Source organism: Hordeum vulgare, chromosome 3H (genome assembly GCF_904849725.1).
Source record: "Hordeum vulgare subsp. vulgare chromosome 3H, MorexV3_pseudomolecules_assembly, whole genome shotgun sequence".
NCBI classification, from domain to species: domain Eukaryota; kingdom Viridiplantae; phylum Streptophyta; class Magnoliopsida; order Poales; family Poaceae; genus Hordeum; species Hordeum vulgare.
This window is the reverse complement of record NC_058520.1, coordinates 569,173,237-569,192,797: the sequence shown is the minus strand read 5'-3', so window position 1 is coordinate 569,192,797 and position 19,561 is coordinate 569,173,237. Positions and strand designations below refer to the sequence as shown.

General features: G+C 46.1%; 1 protein-coding gene across 1 annotated transcript; it reads left to right on the top strand.

The window, feature by feature from the left end:
• The first annotated feature begins 2,573 nt into the window (after nucleotides 1-2,573).
• LOC123440667 (putative F-box/LRR-repeat protein 23) lies at nucleotides 2,574-7,264 on the top strand. Its single transcript, XM_045117227.1, has 4 exons — nucleotides 2,574-2,919; nucleotides 3,002-3,140; nucleotides 5,114-5,463; nucleotides 6,133-7,264. The coding sequence occupies exons 1-4, from the start codon at nucleotides 2,750-2,752 to the stop codon at nucleotides 6,911-6,913; spliced, it is 1,440 nt and encodes a 479-aa protein (XP_044973162.1). The 5' UTR covers nucleotides 2,574-2,749; the 3' UTR covers nucleotides 6,914-7,264.
• The last annotated feature ends 12,297 nt before the right edge of the window (nucleotides 7,265-19,561 follow it).

Sequence of the window (19,561 nt, the reverse complement as noted above, 5' to 3'; positions counted from 1 at the left end):
CGATGAAGACCCTAATACAGTGTTGGTGATTCAGAAAATAACTATGCAAAGATGATGCTACTATTTTCAAGTATATATACAATACCAAACAGAGGTAGATTCATCAGTGAACATGTGAGCCTTAGTTGCTGCTCTCCGGTAGTGCACCTCTTCAAACGCAAATCAGGAACGACCTGTAGTCATGGTATTTTATTCAAGTTTGTAGCATTGTGATCAGGTCTACAGTCATGGTATTCCATTCAGGTATGTAGCATTGAGATCATTGTCATGTCTTGGTAACCATCATGATGTCTAGCCCAAGAGATGTCAGCCAACAATACCAGCATCCATTCGAATTCTGGAACTATGTACCTTGTGGACTTGCATGCCTGCAAAACAAATAAACTCATGAGCTTCTTACCTGATGTTCATGATAATGCTTTAGTGAAAATGATGAGCTGGATTTACTGAATCTGGTGAAACTAAATCTGACTAAACTTCAGGACATCATTGGTGGGGCTATAGTGGCCTCGTGCGAAGGCTGTTGTAGCCTCCTCTTCTCGTCCCTTAATCCTCCTCTTTCTCTCTTTTCCACCAGGGAAAATTGAAGCCCCGCCATGGCTTGGAGCTCTCCCTGCCAGCCATGGAGACCCGCATCTACCTGCAAGGAATTAGCGCCCCCGCGTCGGATCCCTTCGTCTCACGCGTCCATCCGTCGTCACCCGGTTCCGCCGAGCTCCTGCCTAGGTTGTCGTATCCCTTGCTCCGTCCTTCCTCATCATCACCGGCGACCCCTGCCACGTAGCCCGCCTTCAGATCAGTCTCCCTAACCCCTGCCACATACGGATCTGGCCCCTGCAAGCTCCAACCGCCGCCGCGCGCCGCCGCCGTCGTTCTTCATTGAGCAGCCGTGCTGCCCCAACCGCTCGAGCTGTTGCGTTGAACCGATCCACAAGGTGCGCTCGAGCGTCGTTCGCGTGTAGCCCGTCGGGTAAGGGTAGGCGCGCCGACGGGGTGGGCGGTTGTGGCGCACGGCGACACGATGTGAGGGGCGTGGCAGGAAGTGGAGATGGGGATTGGGAGATAGGTCATGCGGGGCTGATTTAATTTCTTTTCCCTCGGTCGTACCGGTTCGAGCTGATTTTTTTTCAGATTCACTAACATAGGGACCACGGGTTGAATACCTAGAAGAGGAGGGACTTTTGTGCAAAAAGTGCCGACGACGGACGACAGAAACGATCGATGCTTTATTATTAGGGAGAGGTGGAGTAACCGAACGATGTGTGTGCGTCGACGTAGTAGTTACATGAGTTGTATGAGTTTGAGATACAAGATTTGATGTGTCCGAATGTAAAATGCATTGTTTAATGGACCCGACTATAGAGCGGCGCCGCACCCGGGTGTTGCCGTGGGGCGGCTATGCATGCATGTCACTATCGCGTGCTGTTAAAAAGGCTGAAAGATTCTTTCCAATGCTTAAATTCAAAAAAAATTATCATTAGAACCGTTAATTCAATTGATGATCTGTTTTCACCGTTGGCTTTGTCGCGACAAGATCTTCGAAACTAGATCCCATGTCGACATGTTTCGACAAACTTTATTTTTCCTTCCTTAATTGCCACATTGTTCCACTCACTTGCTATATTATTAACCACTTACTTGCCCGATAAAAATAACTTAATTGCCATATTTTTTTTGATGTCGTTTCGTGTAAAGATTGTCGATGCTTATAAATGCAGTCCCCAAAATGTTTTGATGTGCTTGTCATTTTTATTCTACTAAGTTGTCATGTGGTCTCATAAAGCTTGTAGGTGTTTATGAAATTACAATTGCCACATATATTTTTTGTGCTTGTCATTTTAATCCTACCTCGTTATCATATTGTCTCATTCAACTTGTTAGTCATTTAAAAAAAATAGTTGTCACGGTGTTTACCGTATTCATCTGTTGAATTCTATTATCGATTGTTATGTTGTGTTGTAATAAAAGGACATTTGATTGTTCTAAAACGTAGTTGTGGTAGTGTTTTGTTGTGTTGGTCCGTTAAATTCTACTCAAATCTCATATAAGTTTGTCAGTTGTCATAAACACTATAGTTATCGTATTATTTTGCAACGCTTGTCACTTAAATTATAACTAGTGCCCAGTTATTTTATAACGTTCATGCACCCCCGCCCCTCATTACCACGAGTATTCTATGTAGTGAAGAAAAGTAAACCAAGTATGCATGCATTACTTATTTCAGATGTGTGTGTGTGAGAGAGAGAGAAAGAGCAGGACATGCTAGTTGAAAAAAGCATCACGATAAACAATGCCCGTGCCAGGTAGCATCACCTCACGTCGCTGTATCATTCAAAAGCAAACAGCTCCCTGTAGTATAAGCGCTCATGACATGTAGCTTTCCTGTAGCAAAATAGTGTTGCACTATGCGACGCACTGTAGCATGACAAATACGACGCGCACGATCCCGCCGCACCGGAAGGCCGCTGTGCGGCGTGGTAACTTAGATTTCTCTTATTTAATATATGACCGATCACTATTTACATACGTACGAGGGCATGTGTACGGATGTTTGAGTGGCCGGATTTGTAAGGTGCGGCTCAACTTGTGCCCCGCCGCCTCCGCTTCCTTCGCCACCTCGCTCTAAAGGCAAACACCGACCTCTCTGTCCAAACCTACGCTCGCTCCTCGTTCCAAGGCTTTAGGGTTTGGGTTCGGTTGGTTGCGCGATCTGGTTGATCTGGTCCTTCGGTCGGGGCGGCGGGAGCGCATGGCCGACCCACCGGCGAGCCCCTCCGGCGACGGCGGCATCAGGGAGGAGCGGGACGTCTTCGTGCCCGTCGCCGATATCAGCCGCATCGTGGGGAAGATCATCCTGCCAAACGGGAAGGTCGACGAGGAGGCCGTGCGGGAGCTGGTCTCCGACTTCAGCACCCGCCGGTAAATGGGCCCGCCGCTCTTCGATCTCTGCTTGGCCTGAACTGCCTTTGGTTTCGGCGGCTGACGCGTCGGTGCGTTGCAGGGCGAGCTGCGAGAGCGACAGATGCAAGAGGGCGAAGCGGGAGGCCATGACGGCCGATGACCTGCTGTCCGAGATGGCGAAGCAGGGGTTTCAGGACCACATCGAACCCCTCAAGGCCTGGCTGCACAAGTACAGATTGGTGCGTATACTGGGTTGATGGATGGTTGGGTAAATTAAAATCGGTTGAATCCGATATGATTAGGGTGGATTGGTTTGCTAACTTAGTGTGATTGGCTTATCATCAATTGCAAAGTTTCTGAGATGATAGTGGTTTGATTGGCCTATCTTGGGGAACCGGGCTGCCTTTGGCACCAAATTGGATAGTTGTTTTGCACAGCTTTCTTTCCCTGAACAAGCCAAACTTTGCCATCGCTGCACCCTCCCTAAAAAACATAAAAGAGCTATTTCATACTCAGCTAATTATCTAATTGTTGCTTCAACCTAATCCATTTGACCAGCCATAAGTTTTTTTTGTTAAAAGTTATGTTATCTTGTACAATGGGGAGTAAAAGGCGCTGGCGGTCATAGAACTTGTGTTGCGGGTGCACTTAAGTCCCCCTACTTGTAAACCGAAAAAACCCGTCACAGAACTTGCGTTTCGGGCTTATCTAGGTCACAACCGCTAGTTGGACCGGTCCGCTGCCCGGTTTTCTTGGTTCGCGGTCACGCGAGGCTCACGTGTGAGGTTATTTTTGCACAGAAGACCCTGGTCGTTTTGGTAATCACTTGGAGACGTCCCTGCCTTAGGACAGATGAGGGAGGCGACAGGCGGCCGCCGTGCTCACAATCATCTTCTTCTGGTAGCTGCAGTTCCTCTTCAGTAACATCATCTGAGCCTGGAACATGTCTGTATTCAGCTCCTACTTTCTTCCCCTGCTCAAGCAATGCATCCTTCACAGCATCATCTACATTTTTATCATACAAATCATCATCATCATCCACTGCATAATCACTATCATACCATGTTGGATCATGTTCTGAATCACATTCCCATTCCTCTTCTGCATCTGATGACTTGTCTGAACTATCTGCATCTTCAGCACTCTTTGTAGTACCTGTGTTGCTCTCTTTTTTCATATGCCTCCTTTTATCTTCCCTCATAGGGCTAAGTATTACTTCAGGCAATTCAGGCCCAACCCTATAAGCAATGTCATCTTCCTCCTCCTCCAATTCTTTAATCTCAGTTGTTTTCACATGCTTCACAAACAAAACAAGCACCTTTGAATTAACAGTAGCTTCAGCCATCTTCAAACAGTCCACTTCAAAATCAATTGACACCATTTCTGAAATTGTCTTACCAGGTGGGCACCAGAAAACAATGTCCAACTCACAAGGTGGATATCTCAGCTGACCCAACATATAGTCAATCATATCATTGCAGAAAGTGTTCCTATCAAGGTTATCAAAGAATGCTACTTTTTCATCCAAATAAGCCAAATTAATTCCTTTTCCCATGAAAAAGCCACCATGATGAATCTCAATACTGAACTTTACTGAATCCGAACCTACATTGTGAAAATCATGGAAGATTAACCCTAGATCGGCCGCTGAGGGGGAGGAAAACTAAACCTACGGGAGGGGAGGGGAAAGAAACTGACCGTAGATCGGCTGGCAAACATCTTCTGTCCTCAACTTCGGTAGCCTCTCCATCACCTCCATCATCTCATTACTTGCCGCCGACGAGCTCGACGCACCAGCACGGCGGCCGCCTGTCGCTTCCCTCATCTGTCCTAAGGCAGGGACGTCTCCAAGTGATTACCAAAACGACTAGGGTCTTCTGTGCAAAAATAACCTCACACGTGAGCCTCGCGTGACCGCGAACGAAGAAAACCGGGCAGCGGACCGGTCCAACTAGCGGTTGTGACCTAGATAAGCCCGAAACGCAAGTTCTGTGACGGGTTTTTTCGGTTTGCAAGTAGGGGGACTTAAGTGCACCCGCAACACAAGTTCTATGACCGCCAGCGCCTTTTACTCTACAATGGGAGAAGCCACTCCTGATGTATTATATAAGCTTCGTCTCTCTGGTGTTAAGGCTGTTTATCATCTTGCAAATTTTAAGCTCTTGCTAAAGTTAGCCATCCTTTTATCTCTGTGATGACAACTCGTTTTTAGGAGTTACCTTGCACAATGGAGGCGGAGCCAAACCCCTTGCCCGTGTCTGATGATGTCAGGGATTGGTCTGAGCTCCCACTCGATGTGCTTTCTGCAATCTTCATGAAACTTGGGACCATTGAGATTCTTATGGGTGCGGGACTTGTGTGCCGCTCATGGCTGGTGACAGCCAAGTCCCCTGAGTTGTGGCGTTTTGTGGACATGACGCGACACAAGCTGGTTTTCTCAAAGGCAGAAAATGTCTTGTGCAAAATGGCAAAGGTGGCTATAGATCGCTCTGATGGACAGATGGAATCTTTCTGGGCTCAAAAGTTTGTCACTAGCGAACTCCTGAATTACATTGCAAGCAGGTATTGTTCTTTGCATTCTTGCATTCTTGAATTTCAGGTTTTCAGCACTTTGTCTGTTACTCTATATGTGTCAAACCTGGCAGTCTTCTTAGCACTGATGCACTGTTTGCAGTATTTACCTCCACTTAATAGCTTAATCAGATGGTCGCAAAGCATAAATTTTATTTAGGAATTGAAGTGATACCAAATCAGGCCAAGGCATTTTTGCTAAACATGTTGTCAGCTTTTATGATATTTTATTATGACATATGTCTAATATCGTTCTTCAAGGTGTTCAAATGACACTTCAAATGCTTGAGTAGAGTACTTTGCAAACTAAAACAAAATTGGCACATTTGTATGGCTGTATTTGTCTCTGCAATTAGGGAAACATATTTACGACAACTTGCTTATAGCCAAATAAGTTGGCTTGAGATAGTAATCTTATTTGATATTTATGGTGCATCGTTATGTGATATTTATGACTGGTTTCTTATTGCCAAGTTAGCAAGCTTGAGGTAGTAAGACTCTCATTTGATATTTATCATATGGTAGATCTCTCTGACCACTTCACTTTAAGGGGAAAATATGTTTACTGTTTAAACTTGTTATACAGTTTTACCGTACTTGTCTGGTTCTTCTCAGTTCATGTGATATCCTTCTACGTTAATTTCATACTTGTCTCTGCAGATGCAACTCATTGAAGAGCATTCGGCTCATCGGTGCCTATTACTTTTGGGATAATGGGAACGTAGTAATTAAGCTTGCAGCTAAATGCCCAATGCTAGAAGAGTTAGAGTACTCTGATCAGAAGCAGCCATGGTCCTTTTTCACGGGGATCGGCGCAGCACGCCCAGAGCTGAAACGTCTAAGAGTCCATTTGCCTTGGTTCGACTCAGATTCAATATTGCGTGAGATGAGGATGGAACAATGGAGCGGCGATGACGAAGACGAGGAGGAGGAGGAGGAGGAGGAGGAGTCTGATGAGGCCTGGGAGGCGAGACACAACGAGGAGGCCTTCGCCATAGCAGAGAGCTTGCATGAGTTGCGGCTCCTTCAGATGGCAGGCTACGGCCTGACCAACAAAGGGGTATACGCCATCCTTGAAGGCTGCCCCCACCTCGAGTTCCTCGACCTCAGAGAATGCCTCCACATCGAAGTCAACGCTGAACTCCGAGCTCGCTGTGCCAATATCAGGCATGTCCGGCTGCCAGGAGGGGGGCCCTATGTTCGGTGCCCAGAACTCCAGACCATCGAGGCGGATGGGGGTGAAGTGATCGAGATGGATGATCTCTATGAAATGGAGATTCGCTCTCAGCGCAACGAGCTAGCGATGGACAATACGGCGGACAATGATGACTACTACGGCGAGAACTGCTGCTGGGATGACTACTCGCTCCCCTCGTCCCCTGACTCGCCTGCCTTGCCGATGTACTCAATGGATGATCCCACATACTACTGGGAGCTGTAAACAGATGCAGATGTGCCATGTTCAGTAGTCCATTCTGTCTTGCCGACCTACCCCATGGATGATCCCAGATACTACTGGGAGCTTTAACAGATGCAACTGTGCCCAGTAGTCCAAGTCACTGTCGTGATGTTTTGGATTTTGAATATTTTCTGCGTATCTCTGCAGGGAGGCTTTTGATGTAGAAACAAGCCAATGGTGCTTTTGAACCATCCGCCTCTAGTGTCCGTTTTACTAGCTTGTGTAGTATTTGAACTGTACGGACTGCTTGTTGTGAGTGGCTATATAGTACTGTAGGTAACATCCACGACTTGATGCGTATGCATGCAACTAAGCAATGGTAGTTTGTTACTCCGTCCCATAATATAAAAGCGTTTAATATAAAATCGTTTTTTACATTTATTAATATTATGGGGTGGAGGGAGTAGTACGCACCAGATGTATTCTCACGCTATCTGTGTGAACCTTTCCCTGAACTTATTACTTGTGCTCTGAAGTTTAGAGAAGAATACATTATGGACAGTGGGACATGCTAAAGGTAAAATTTATAAATAAAATATAGCAACCTTTTATCCTATACAAAATAGGGATGGCGCAAAGGACATGAGTTTCTATTTCAGAGCTCAAATGCACCATTGTGAACAGCAAAATCCAAATGAACAACAATAAAAACTAAAAGAAAATTGACTTTTTTTGTTGCAATAAACATAATTCAATTTTCTATGTACGTGCAAATTTTCATGAAGAAAAAATGTTCCCAACGCTCTATCGACCTTGTCGCTGTCCCTCTTCCCTAGTGGCTTAGCCAGGCATTTTCGTCGCTGAAGATCCCTGGGCTGGATCACCATCGTCATCATCGAGCATCGCCTGTAGACAGTCGCAACCCGACCATACATGACCGTCGCCATCCCACAGCAACCCACAACTCCTCCATGTCGGGCTCTCGATGAGAAGCAGCTTCCCGCCACCCCTAACATCGTGCGGGCTTTGCCTACCGGCTAACCCCCTGTGGCGAGAGGGATTGGGTCTCGTGTAGACAGTCGCAACCTGACCATACATGACCGTCGCCGTCCCACAACAACCCACAACTCTTCCATGTTGGGCTCTCGATCTCCCGCCACCCCTAACATCGTGCGGGCTTTGCCTATCGGCTAACCCCCCCTGTGGCGAGAGGGATTGGATCTCGTGTAGACAGTCGCAACCTGACCACACATGACCGTCGCCGTCCCACAGCAACCCACAACTCTTCCATGTTGGGCTCTCGATCTCCCGCCACCCCTAACATCGTGCGGGCTTTGCCTACCGGCTAACCCCTCTGTGGTGAGAGGGATTGGATCTCGTGTAGACAGTCGCAACCTGACCACACATGACCGTCGCCGTCCCACAGCAACCTACAACTCTTCCATGTTGGGCTCTCGATCTCCCGCCACCCCTAACATTGTGCGGGCTTTGCCTACCGGCTAACCCCCCTGTGGCGAGAGGGATTGGATCTGGGGTGGCGGCTGGGTTTAGGTCGCATCTGACTTTCTCAAGAAGGGTTCACGTGAGAAAACGAAAATGAACTAACCTTTGAGTACTTTTATTAAAAAAGATTTACAGGAAGCTAGAACACATGGAGATGTATGTTCCTAAAAAGAATTCAGATTTGTTTTGCTATTTTTACTGTTCATCTGGGTCTGACTTGAATTTTCTTTATTCGTCTCTTTTTCCTGTAAAATAGAAGCCCTTATCACATGTTGCCACCTGTGTCTCGCCGCCCCCACTCTCTTCGCCACCTCGTCCTAGGGGAAACACTGACTTCTTGTTCCAAACAGCTCTCTGCTCCCAACTTCTCTACAGCCTCACCTCGCCTGTCAATTTTATTTTTAAACAATGGAAGGCATATTGTTGGGACCATGGAAAATTTGTTTCGTACACAACAAGACAATTTTTAAAGCATACATCATCATAAATTCTGTTTTATAAATTATTTTTTAAGAACACGGCAATTAGTTGAAAAGGCCTGGTAATCATTTGGTATACCAGGCAAATTACTTGAACATTCCATGGCAAAAAAAATTTGTTAGACTATTTCACAAGTTTTATTTTTCAATATTTCTTTTGCCATCATCTTATAAACTCCCTCTGTTTTTAAATATAATTTTTTTAGAGATTTTAATATAAACTACATACGTACGTATATAAACATATTTTAAAGTGTAGGTTCACTAATTTTGCTTCGTGTGTAGCCCATATCATAATCTCTAAAAGGGTTTATATTCAAGAACAAAGAGAGTACTTAACAATGAAAACTTAAGTTCAAACATAATTGTTAAGTTTTTTCTTCTATGTGTTTTTAAGTTCTGGCCTTTATTAGTTTCATAACTGGTCTTACTTGATGTAGTATATTTTTTGTACAAGCATGCCATTTTTTTGTGCCTTAGGTATAGTATACACTTGATTGTTTTCCAAAATTATGTGGTACTTCCTCTGTATGTATCATGCCTTAGGTATAGTATACACTTGATTTTTTTGTGCCATTTTTATATTTCTTTATGGAGGGGTACTTTTTTCTTGTGGTGTAGCTATACATATTTTTGTTTATTTTCTGTGTTGCGATATTTTACATGGCAAAATTAGTTTATCGTGGGTGGCAAAATTTACTTGCTTGTATCATACCACCACTTTCCTTGATACATAATGTTTTTATGTCCATTTTAAACTATAAAAATGTCTTATACTTTCTTCGTTCAGAAATACTTGCCATAGAAATGGATGTATCTAGATGTATTTTAGTTATAGATACATTTAATTTTATTCATTTATGCGGCAAGTAATTTCGGACGGATGGAGTATTAATTTACAAAGGAAGTACAGTAGCATTTTGTGTGGTTTTTCTTTTTTCCTTACCAGTTCTTTTGTACTATGTGATTGGGCTGCGAGGCCTAGTAAAGGGTGGTTCTGCTGGGGAACAAAATTGTTCGTTCGATCCAAGCTCCCAGGGAACGATCGCTGGTTATTCCTCATCGCAGTTTGCCACCTCCGCTCCCTTCGCCGTCTCGCCCTCGGGCAAACGCCGATCTCTCTTTCCAAACCTACGCTGGCTTCTCGTTCCAAGGGACCAAGGGTTCGGGGTTTGGCTTTGCTGGGGTAGGCGCGGCCCCGCGGGACCGCATGGCCGACCCATCGGCGAGCCCCTCCGGCGACGGCGGGAGCCGCATTAGCGGCAGCCCCACGGCCGGCGGCATCAGGGAGGAGCGGGACGTGTTCCTGCCCGCCGCCGATATAAGCCGGGTCACGGGGAAGGCCATCCTGCCAGACGGGAAGACCGACGAGGAGGCCGCGCGGCAGGTCGTCTCCGAGTTCACCACTCGTCGGTATATGGGCCCGCCGCTCTTCGATCTCTGCTTGGCTTGAACGGCCTTTGGTTTTGGCGGCTGACGCGTCGGTGCTTTGCAGGGCGAGCAGCGAGGGCGTCGCAAGATGTGAATTTAATTTAGGAGATAAACTGATATCAAATCAGGTCAATGCATTTTCTGCTTTTTATGATAATATTATTGTGACGCATTTCTAATAGTATTATCTGCAAGATGTTCAAAGGACATTCCAATTGCTTGAGCTGAATGATTTGCAAACTAAAACAAAATTGGCACAACTGTACGGTTGCATTTGTCACTGCAATTAGGGGGACATATTTAGGACAGGTCAGTTATAGCCAAATAAGTTGGCTTATGGTACTGAGACTATTAGGACATCTCCAACGGTAACCCTCAAATCGTCGCTAATTGTCTAAATCGGATGGTCAGGACACTTTCAGGCCTCCAACATGCACTGATCAAATTGGGCCGGTTTGGACTTTCGAAATCCCCAGACCAGGCCCTAATCAGGGGTGTTCTAGGGGAGCCTGGACGTTTGCCACATCGGCGTCCGACAACCCGGACCCACCCTAAAAACCCTCTCTGGCTCTAGAACTCTCCGCATTGATGCCGCTCTCATTGACTCACGGCCTACCTGTGGTAATTAACCTAGTTGAGTCTAAACGTAGAATAGTAGAAAGAGTTGTAAACCGGACTGGTTGTTGTACGAGTCCGGGCTGCGTTGTGTTGGTTGCCAACCGAGCCGGCATCGTGTTGGACGCGGCAAGTCCTTGTATCCCTTTATATACGTAGAGTAAAATCTGAAAAGGTCTAAGTCACGCACCGCAAAAGTAGTCTCCTCAATCCAGCTTTCATCGTATCTTTCCGTCGCTAGTTACGTCGAGAGTTGCCGGTTATACAACACGTACAAGCCTCGCTTTCGGTTGTACTGGCAGAATCCATCAAGCTGCCTCCTTGCTAGCTTATCTAGCTAGCTTTGTACGCTGTGTGTAGCTCCCGGGTGATTTGATCCAGCGATTCAAAGCCAACAATTGGTATTTAGAGCCTCGACGATCTATGATCTACGATGACGCACAGCGACGCTGAGTCGGTCAAGTCCGGCAAAGGCGGTCCCAAGGTGAACAAGAACGGCGATAAGGTGAAGAAGGTCGGCAAGTCAGCAACCAGTGGTGGAGGAACGGGCGGCGCCAATGTCCAGGCGCATCGCAACATCCCCATCCATTACCCGATGCTCACCGACGCCAACTACGGCGTGTGGGCGGTGAAGATGAAGATTATTCTCCGATCTCTTCGAGTGTGGGAGGCCATCACGGACGACGACGTCGATAAGGAGCGCGACGAAGGTGCCATGGCCGCCATAGCCCAGTCTGTGCCAGATTCCGTGCTGATGACATTGGCGGAGTTCGAGACGGCAAGAGAGGCGTGGAACGCACTCAAGGAGATGAGGATCGGAGAAGATCGCGTCACCAAGGCTCGGACACAAGTGCTGAAGCGCCAATTTCACAAGTTGCAGATGCAGGAAACTGAATCGGTGAATGACTACGCCATGCGTCTTACTACTTTGGTGGGAGAGATCCGCGCGCTTGGTGCAAAGCTCGATGAGACCGAGATCGTGGAGAAGCTTTTCAGTTCAGTGACTGATAAATTCACGTACATCATCGGCACGCTCGAGCAGCTTTACGACATCGACGACATGACCATAACGGAGGCGATCGGACGATTGCGGACATGGAAAGAGAATGCTCGTGGCTGTCGGAAAGGCAAAGGAGGAGGTAGTGACCAACTCATGTACTCACGCGCAGATTGGGAGGCCCCAAGTAGCAAAGGAAGGCGTGATGGTGGCGAAGGCTCAAGCAACACGAAGGACGATGGACAAACCGAAAAAGGCAAAGGAAAAGGCAAACCGCAAGGTCGTGGTAAGGCGGGCCAATCTAAAGAGCAGAAACCACGGAACTTGGACTTGTCCGAGGTCAAGTGCTATAACTGCAATAAGATGGGTCACTTTGCGAAGGATTGTCCAAAGCCTAACAAGCGGGAGATCAAGGCAAATTTGGCAAAGCAGGAAGATGAAGGTCCAGGTCTTCTGATGGCCGAAGTTTGTGATCTCGCTGAAACGGTGGTTGTGAAACCAAGCCGGAAGGTGCTACTTCATGAGGAAAAAGTGACACCAAAGTTATTCGGTGATCAGAACGTGTCGTGGTATCTCGACACGGGTGCCAGTAACCACATGACGGGGTGCAAGGAGAAATTCGTCGAGCTGGAATACGATGTTGAAGGCTCGGTCAAGTTCGGTGATGGTTCAGCTGTGGAGATTTGCGGGCAAGGATCTGTCCTCTTTGAGGGTCTCACAGGCGAACATCGCATACTCACCGGAGTGTACTATATCCCACGGCTGCACAACAACCTCATCTCTATTGGGAAGCTTGACGAGAATGGATGCAAGGTGAATATCGAGGGCGGAGTGATGACGATCTTCGACAACCTCCGAAACGTGCTAGCTCGTGTTAATCGCACACGGAATAGACTCAGTTTGCTAACAGCAAAAGAGATGTCAGGTCTTGTAGCACTGGCTAAGTACATAAGCGAGCCAATAACCTGAGAATATTTCAATCGATCTCTAGCAATTCTTCGATTCTTTCGAAGCAGCACGCTCGCATCATATGGTGTGGGAGAGGACTTGCAGTCACTATACCCAAAGCGACTCAAGATCTTTTCCACATAATGAGATTGACGCAATGTAATCCCACCATCTTCGTATCTCAACAACTTGATGTTCAGAATGACATCAGCCACTCCTAAATCCTTCATCTCAAAACATTGAGATAGGAAATCCTTGACCTCTTTAATAACATTCAGATTTGTTCCGAAAATCAGTATGTCATCAACAAACAAGCAAAGGATAACTCCTTCGTCCCCACCATGGCGATAGGACACACATTTATCAGCTTCGTTTACTACAAAGCCTGCAGTAGTTAGAGTTCTTTCAAACTTCTCATGCCACTGCTTTGGTGCTTGCTTAAGTCCATATAGAGATTTCAGCAACTTGCATACTTTCCCTTCCTGAACATGTACTACAAACCCATCTGGTTGTTCCATGTAAATTTCCTCATCCAACTCTTCATTTAGGAAAGCAGTCTTAACATCCATTTGATGAACGAGAAGACCATGTGAGGCGGCTAGTGAAAGTAGTACTCGAATAGTGGTCAGTCGAGCCACGGGTGAGTAAGTATCAAAGAAGTCTTCACCTTCCTTTTGGGTATAACCCTTCGCCACGAGCCGTGCCTTGTACTTTTCGATAGTACCATCAGGCCTAAGCTTCTTCTTGAATACCCATTTGCATCCTATAGGTTTGCACCCATAAGGACGATCAGTTATCTCCCAAGTTTCATTTGCCAAGATGGAATCCATCTCACTACGGACTGCCTCCTTCCAGTAGTTAGCATCTTCAGACGCATAGGCCTCTAAAATAGAACTGGGAGTGTCATCTATGAGATACACAAGAAAATCATCACCAAAGGACTTTGCAGTCCTCTGTCTCTTGCTCCTGGTAGGAACTTCATTGTTCTCCTCCACAATATTTTCAAAGTGTTCCATCGAAATGATAGGTTCAGTAAATGTGACTAATTCATGGTTTGATGAATTAGGCATCTCCTGATTAGATGAGGTAGATATATCCTTCATGGGAAAGATATCTTCGAAGAAAGTCGCATCATTCGACTCCATTATTGTACCGACATGCATGTCAGATACCTCAGATTTTACAACCAAGAATCTATATCCAATGCTATGAAAAGCATATACCAGAAAAACACAATCCACAGTTTTTTGTCCTAGCTTGCGCTTCTTTGGGATTGGCACATTGACTTTTGCCAAACAACCCCAGGTTCATAGATAAGAGAGTTTTAACCCTTTCTTTTCCCATTCCTCGAATGGAGTTATCTCTTTGTTCTTTGTAGGAACTCGATTTAGGACATGACATGCAGTCAATATCGCCTCCCCTCACCATGCCTTGGAGAGACCCGATGTGTCTAACATGGCGTTAACCAAATCAGTTAGAGTACGGTTCTTTCTTTCGGCTATCCCATTTGATTGAGGTGAATAGGGAGGCGTCCTCTCATGGACTATACCATGTTCCGCACAAAAGAAATCAAATTCATTTGAGAAATACTCTCCACCACGATCGGACCTAAGCCTCTTGATCTTTCGATCAAGTTGGTTTTCTGCTTCAGCTTTATAGATCTTGAAAAAGTTCAAAGCCTCATCCTTAGATTTCAAAAGATACACTCGGCAGTATCTAGTGGAGTCATCAATTAGTGTCATGAAATATTTCTTTCCACCTTTTGTCAAAATACCATTCATTTCACATAGATCTGAATGTATGAGTTCTAGTGGTGCAAGATTCCTCGTTTCGGCAGTCGTGTGAGACTTACGAGGTTGTTTGGCTTGCACACAAACTTGACACTTAGATCCCTTGACGGTGTTAAAGCTAGGGATTAAGTTCAATTTGACTAGTCGCGACATGCAACCAAAGTTAACATGACAAAGACGTGAATGCCACACATTTGATTCACTATTGTTGTAAACATGATTAACAACTTTATTGCAAACGTCTGCCAAGGATAAACGGAACAGGCCTCCTGACTCGTAGCCCTTACCAACAAAAATTTCATACTTGGATATTACAAATTTATTAGACTCAAAGACAAGCTTGTAGCCATCTCTACACAAAAGAGATCCGCTAACAAGATTTTTATTGACGGAGGGGACATAATGCACGTTCTTCAGCCACACGACTTTTCCCGAAGTAAACTTCAGATCGACCGTGCCAACACCACGAACAGAAGCACGTGAACCGTTGCCCATCAGGACGGTGGAAGTCCCTGCGGACTGATAAGATGAAAACATGGAAATATCACCGCATATATGCACATTAGCACTAGTGTCAATTAACCAATCAGGAAAATGACATACTGAAAGAATAGTGGGTAATATACCATACCCAACATCCTCCACGTCAGTGTCAGCAATAACGACATTAGCAGACTTGTCGCCTTTCCCATGTTGACGCTTGTCATAACGATTAGGGCAGTTAGGTGCCCAATGATCAGGATCTCCGCACACATGACAAACACCTTTCTTCTTGTCATTCTTCTTCTTGAAGTTGGTGTGCTGTACAGCCTTGTTTTTCCCATCGAACTTTGCTTTACCATCGAACTTGCCCTTGTTCTTGAAATTGTGGGGCTGGAAGTTTTTCTTCTGTACCAGATTGGCACTAGAACCTCCCTCAATAGCTCGAGCACGTGTGTCTTTTGCTCTCGCCTTTTCTTCCACATCAAGAGTACCTATGAGATCCGGAACGGAAAACTCCTGTCTCTTATGCTTCAGTAAGGTAGCAAAGTTCCTCCATGAAGGAGGAAGTTTAGTTATGATGCCTCCGGCAACAAATTTGTCCGGTAGCATGCAATTGAAGTGCTCAAGTTCTCTTGCAAATGACTGTATTTCGTGAGCTTGCTCAACCACGGAGCGCTCTTCAGTCATCCTGTAGTCATAGAATTGTTCCATGATGTATAGCTCAGTGCCAGCATCCGAGACCCCAAACTTGGTCTCGAGTGCATCCCACATATCTTTTCCATTATCAATTGACGCATAAGCATCAACTATGTTCTCACCAAGAACGCTCAAGAGAGCAGCCTTAAACAAGGTATCCATTTTCTGAAAAGCTAGCTCATGTTGAGCATCATGATCTCCTTCAGGTTTGCCAAGAGTGGCGTCATAGCAGCTCATGGTTTGAAACCATAGAACAGCTCTCACGCGCCACCTCTTGTAGTGAACACCCTCAAACATAGGAGGCCTCATGGAGGCAGCAAAACCACTTGGGGTAAATTGCCTATAATAAGGTTTTTGGATTGTTGGAAATATGAGAAATTTACCATAGGATTTTATAACAGGAAAAACTAGGAAAAACATAACCAACATAACAACAACGAAAGAAGGCAAGCTATATAGAGATGAGAAGACACAAGACATGTGCACGTAGGATCCAGAAAATAGCATATGTAAAACCGTGCTACAAAGATAAGGTATCATATGAAGTAATGAGTAGAAACGGAATATATCTAGCAGAGAAACTATAGCAAAAAGGTGTGATAGGAATTCAAAGAAGAAGCACATGAGTACGTACTGAGTTGCGGCAGCAGGAGGATTGGTGTTGGCGTTGTCGTTAGTCATGGTACCCAAGAGGTGGTCGACGTCGGGAAGTAGTCGTCGTTCGGGAAGAGATCGTCGGAGTCCGTGATGGAAGCCAGTAGTCGCGCTGAGCGCTCCCCAAAAACCTTATCGCCCTTCTCCCGTACATGACTCGAAGAGACGGAGTTTCGGAGGCTTACTGTCCCGACGAACGGTGCACGCCGCAGGACGGGATGAGGAAGAACGTAGCAGCAGCACAGAGAGAAGAACCGATGGCTAGTGGGAACTTCTGATGCGTCGTCTCTCGAGAGGAGCGACCTCTCTTTTATAGACGCAGGAGAAGGAGACGAGAGGCCAGCGACGGGATGTGAAGCGAACAGACGCAACGACGAAACTGCGGCGTGAGTTTACAATATCCACTACAGCAGAAAACGTTTAGCTTCTCCGAATGGCCTTTCATATACCATTCGTGCGTGGCAAAAGTTTAGTTCGGCTCGTTCCCGCAACCCGCGTCGTGGCGAGGCGGGCGGCGGCGGAGGAGGAGCGTGCGTGTATGTCTCTCTTGTTCTTAAGCTCATACATGTGTGGAAACATCCTCCCTTTTAAGAAGGTCCAACTTCCACTAAACTAGCGATGTGAGACTAAACATTTTCACCTCTTACCTTGCACAAATGGGCTGCGTGGGCCTCTAGAATTTATTAGGAATTTTTGAAATTACATATTGGGCTGGTCCATAAATACACAAAATTCCAGCAATCGGCAGCTACTGCTCGGACCAGCCTCCTCCGACCAGGACTCCGAATCCAATTTGTGCCATTGCCTAGGTTGCCTATCCATCATCGTCGACCGCTCCGTTCACCGTGAAGGAGGAGCCGATAGATGACACTGACGGAGCAAATATCGAGGTGGAGCGGCGACGGATGCCGAGGTCCAGCATCACATGCAGATCGCGCTGCGCCGCTCGTTGGTCGAGCGGGGTCCGTCGCCGCCATCCCCTCTGTGCAACTGTCATGTCCAGTTTAGACGTCACATGTCATTATGCCCGCCGCACATGTATCAAATGGTGTCTGGCTCTGGTCAAGCACGAGATGTCCGCGTCTTTGTCCTCACGGGGTTCCACATACCTTATGTAGTTTGGACGGAACTTGCTAAATTTGCATGTAATATATCGAACTAGTTAATTCCAGATGTAATTTGTTTTTGAACCGTGTGAATGGGGGAGGCTCATTTGAGGGATACTGTTGGATGGCCGACGCCTGCTGGATGTGCACGGACACGTCCAGACATGTCTACAGACATTGAGGGTGTTCGTTTAATAGCGTTGGCAATGCCCTTATTTGATATTTATGGTACAATATTACAGTATTTAATATTTGGGACATGTCGTTTATTGCCAAATTTGTAAGCCAGGGGTAGGGAGACTCTCATTTGATATTCATCATATGGTACATGTGTCCAACCACTTCGGTTTAAGGAGAAAATACAGTTACTGTTTAAACTTGTTGTAGTATTACCGTACTTGTCTGATTTTGCTCGGTTCATGTGATAAGATAACCTGTTTATTTATATACTTGCCTCTGCAGATGCAACTCATTGAAGAGCATTCGACTCATCACTTCCCAATACTTCTGGGATGACGCAGTAACTAAGCTTGCTGCTAGATGTCCAATGCTAGAAGAGATAGAGTACTCTGGTCAGAAGCTGTCATGGCCATTTTTCAAGCGGATCGGTGCTGCTTGCCCAGAGCTGAAACGTTTAAGATTCCGTTTGCCTTGGATCGACGAGGAGGAGGAAGGGGAGGAGCTTTATGAGAGGCTTGGGAGGCGAGACACAACGAGGAGGCCTTTGCCATAGCAGAGAGCTTGCACGAGTTGCAGCTCCTTCAGATGGCAGGCTATGGCTTGACTGAAAAAGGGGTGTACGCCATCCTTGAAGGCTGCCCTCGCCTCGAATTCCTCGACCTTAGAGAATGCGGCAACCTGGAAGTTGACGATGAACTACGAGCTCGCTGTGCCAATATCAGGCATGTCCGGATGCCAGGAGTGGTGGGGCCTCCGCCTCACGATGAGTGCCCAGATCTCCATGCCATCGAGGGGAACGAAGGTGAAGTGATCGAGCAACCTGATGTCTATGCTTGCTCTCTGCACAACGAGGCACCGATGGACAACGATGGCTATGGCGAATACTGTTGCTATGGCTACCGTGAGTACTATTGGGATGACTACGGCGAGTACTACTGGGATGACTCCCCGCTTCCCTGGGATAACTATTGAGATGACACACCTCTCTTGCACAACGTGACCTATGCCGAGGATGATCCCATATACTACTTGGAGCTGTGAGTCTGACAGATGCAGCTAGCTGTGCCATGTAATTAAAGTAGTCCAAGCTGTGCCACTGTCTTGGTGTTTTAGATCTTGAAGAGTGTGTGTGTATCCCTGTAGGAGGGCTTCTGATGTACTCCGTACAAGCCAATTGAACTATCTGCCTATAGTGTGCGTTTAGCCCCCTCCTTCCGCTCCCTCCCCAACCCCCCCTTCAACACCGCGAGCGAGAAGCAAACTCCGTGGCACATAATTTAGCTAGGCATGCTTTCATATCTCAATCGGAGATCTTCTGGGATTCAACAAATCCACCTAGTTTCATTAGACAAGATGTAATATACGATGTATCCTTGTTTGTCTGAAGCAGCGGGTTTCTTACGCCCTCTTTTCCTTCCAGGTATCTAAGGGGACGGGAAGGTTTTTAATGAGGCGGCCTGCTTTCTTAATAAAGTGGAGAATTTGTGTCAAAAAAGGTAGCAGTATTTCGAGTAGGCATTTCCACAACCAGCCCCTATTTTTATTTTTTTTCTAGGTGTCATTTTGCCTACTCATTCAAACCACTTCTTCACCAAAAAAAGAGAGTTTCACGTGAAGTTACACATAAGGATGCACTTGATCTTTAAAAAAAAAGTTTGCATCCTTTTGTGGATATAAAGTTGCACATGAACGTGGGTTATTTTTTTTTTAAGAAGATGCATCCTTTGGGAATATCAACCATATTTTTTGAAGAGAACATTTGAAAGCTGCACATGCTCTTGATAGAAGTTGGCATCCTATCATGTAAA

Coding starts and splice junctions, on each gene's coding strand:
- LOC123440667 (XM_045117227.1), top strand. CDS start 2,750: ATGGCCGACCCACCGGCGAGCCCCTCCGGCGACGGCGGCATCAGGGAG. Junction 3,141..5,113: donor GGCTGCACAAGTACAGATTG/GTGCGTATACTG, acceptor ACTCGTTTTTAG/GAGTTACCTTGCACAATGGA. Junction 5,464..6,132: donor CTGAATTACATTGCAAGCAG/GTATTGTTCTTT, acceptor TTGTCTCTGCAG/ATGCAACTCATTGAAGAGCA.